The sequence below is a fragment of the Crocuta crocuta genome, unplaced genomic scaffold (genome assembly GCF_008692635.1).
Source record: "Crocuta crocuta isolate KB4526 unplaced genomic scaffold, BGI_CrCroc_1.0 scaffold267, whole genome shotgun sequence".
NCBI classification, from domain to species: domain Eukaryota; kingdom Metazoa; phylum Chordata; class Mammalia; order Carnivora; family Hyaenidae; genus Crocuta; species Crocuta crocuta.
This window is the reverse complement of record NW_027531899.1, coordinates 1,796,625-1,797,880: the sequence shown is the minus strand read 5'-3', so window position 1 is coordinate 1,797,880 and position 1,256 is coordinate 1,796,625. Positions and strand designations below refer to the sequence as shown.

At 59.6% G+C, this 1,256-nt stretch overlaps 1 protein-coding gene across 1 annotated transcript in view; it reads right to left on the bottom strand.

The window, feature by feature from the left end:
* MAP4K1 (mitogen-activated protein kinase kinase kinase kinase 1) overlaps positions 1–1,256 on the bottom strand; it is a 15,839-nt gene that overhangs the window by 7,550 nt on the left and 7,033 nt on the right. Inside the window, exons 17-18 of the mRNA XM_077773630.1 lie at positions 788–830; positions 14–143 (exon numbers count right to left, since the gene is read on the bottom strand). Of these exons, the coding sequence (XP_077629756.1) occupies positions 14–143; positions 788–830 (173 nt within the window). The remainder of the gene's footprint in view (positions 1–13; positions 144–787; positions 831–1,256) is intronic.

Below are 1,256 nucleotides of genomic sequence, written 5' to 3'. Positions count from 1 at the left end.
GGGCTTCGCGTGACCGGGGGAGGCCCGAGATGGGGGGTGCGTGGGGGAGGCCCACTGGCACACCGGACCAGCACCCCCGGGCTCAGCTGCCCATCATCCCCAGTGCCCCCGGGACCCTCGTCTGATGGAGAACGGAACTTGGGCTGTGAAGATGGAGGAGGAGTGTGGGGAAGTACATTAGATGATCTCACGGAAAGCATGCTCTGCAGTCCCAACCCTGCCTCCGCCAAAACTGACATTGGTCGTGGTTCTGACCCTTCGATGGTCCCCCTACCCCTCCAGTCATCAATCCTGATGACCACCCCCCTGCCTCTGCCAACAACACACTCCATCAACTAAAGGGTTAATGCCAGGGGCGCCTAAGTGGCTCAGGTCATGATTGCCAGCTCCTATGAGTTTGAGCCCCGCATCGGGCTGTGGGCTGACAGCTCGGAGCCTGGAGCCTGCTTTGGATTCTGTGTCTCCCTCTCTCTCTCTCTCTGCCCTTTCCCAGCTCATTCTCTCTCTCTCTCTCTCAAAAATAAATAAATATTAAAAAAAATACCTAAAGGGTTAATGCCAGAATGCCAGATAGCTTAGTGCTGGGACCAGTGTCCATCTGGCTAAATACTTTGAATCCCATCCTTGGGTTCAGGGATGCTCCTTCCAGACCCCAAGGTGTACATCCTCTGGCTCTCCCCGACTTCAAGGACCCAGGGTCCCAGACTCCAGCCCTAGAGTGCCCAGTATGCCAGCCTCTAAGGACCCTGGCCTCCTGGTCCCCAGCGCCCAGCCTCCAGGGCCTTACCTTGGGAGGCAATGGAGGAGGTATGTCCTCTGCAGGGGTGGGGCTGGAACACAAAGATGGGGGAAGCGGCCGTGGGTGTGGGTAACAAGGACTGGGGGCGGAAGGGAGTGGTTTGGGACCGGAGGTCTGAGATCAAGAGGGTTGGGGGTGAGCGGGTCTGGGCTGGAGCCGATGACTAAAGCACGCCTAGCCACGAGGATGCCGGCACCAGCGACGCTGGATATCAAGTGTGGACAGTGCATCACGCCTGAATCTTCATAGCCACCTACTGCGGCAGATCCTGTGAGCTCCCGGGGGTCAGGTCCTCACTTGGTGCTGGGCTCTGCCTGCGAGCCCACTGCAGACGAGGTGGGTGGGCGTGAGGCTGCCCCAGGCCTGGGGGCTCGGCTGAGGCTGACTGCGGGGTCTGAGGTTGGGGTCTTGGGCTGAGGGAAATTCCCAGGAGGGGAAGATGCAGATGAAGGCTGGG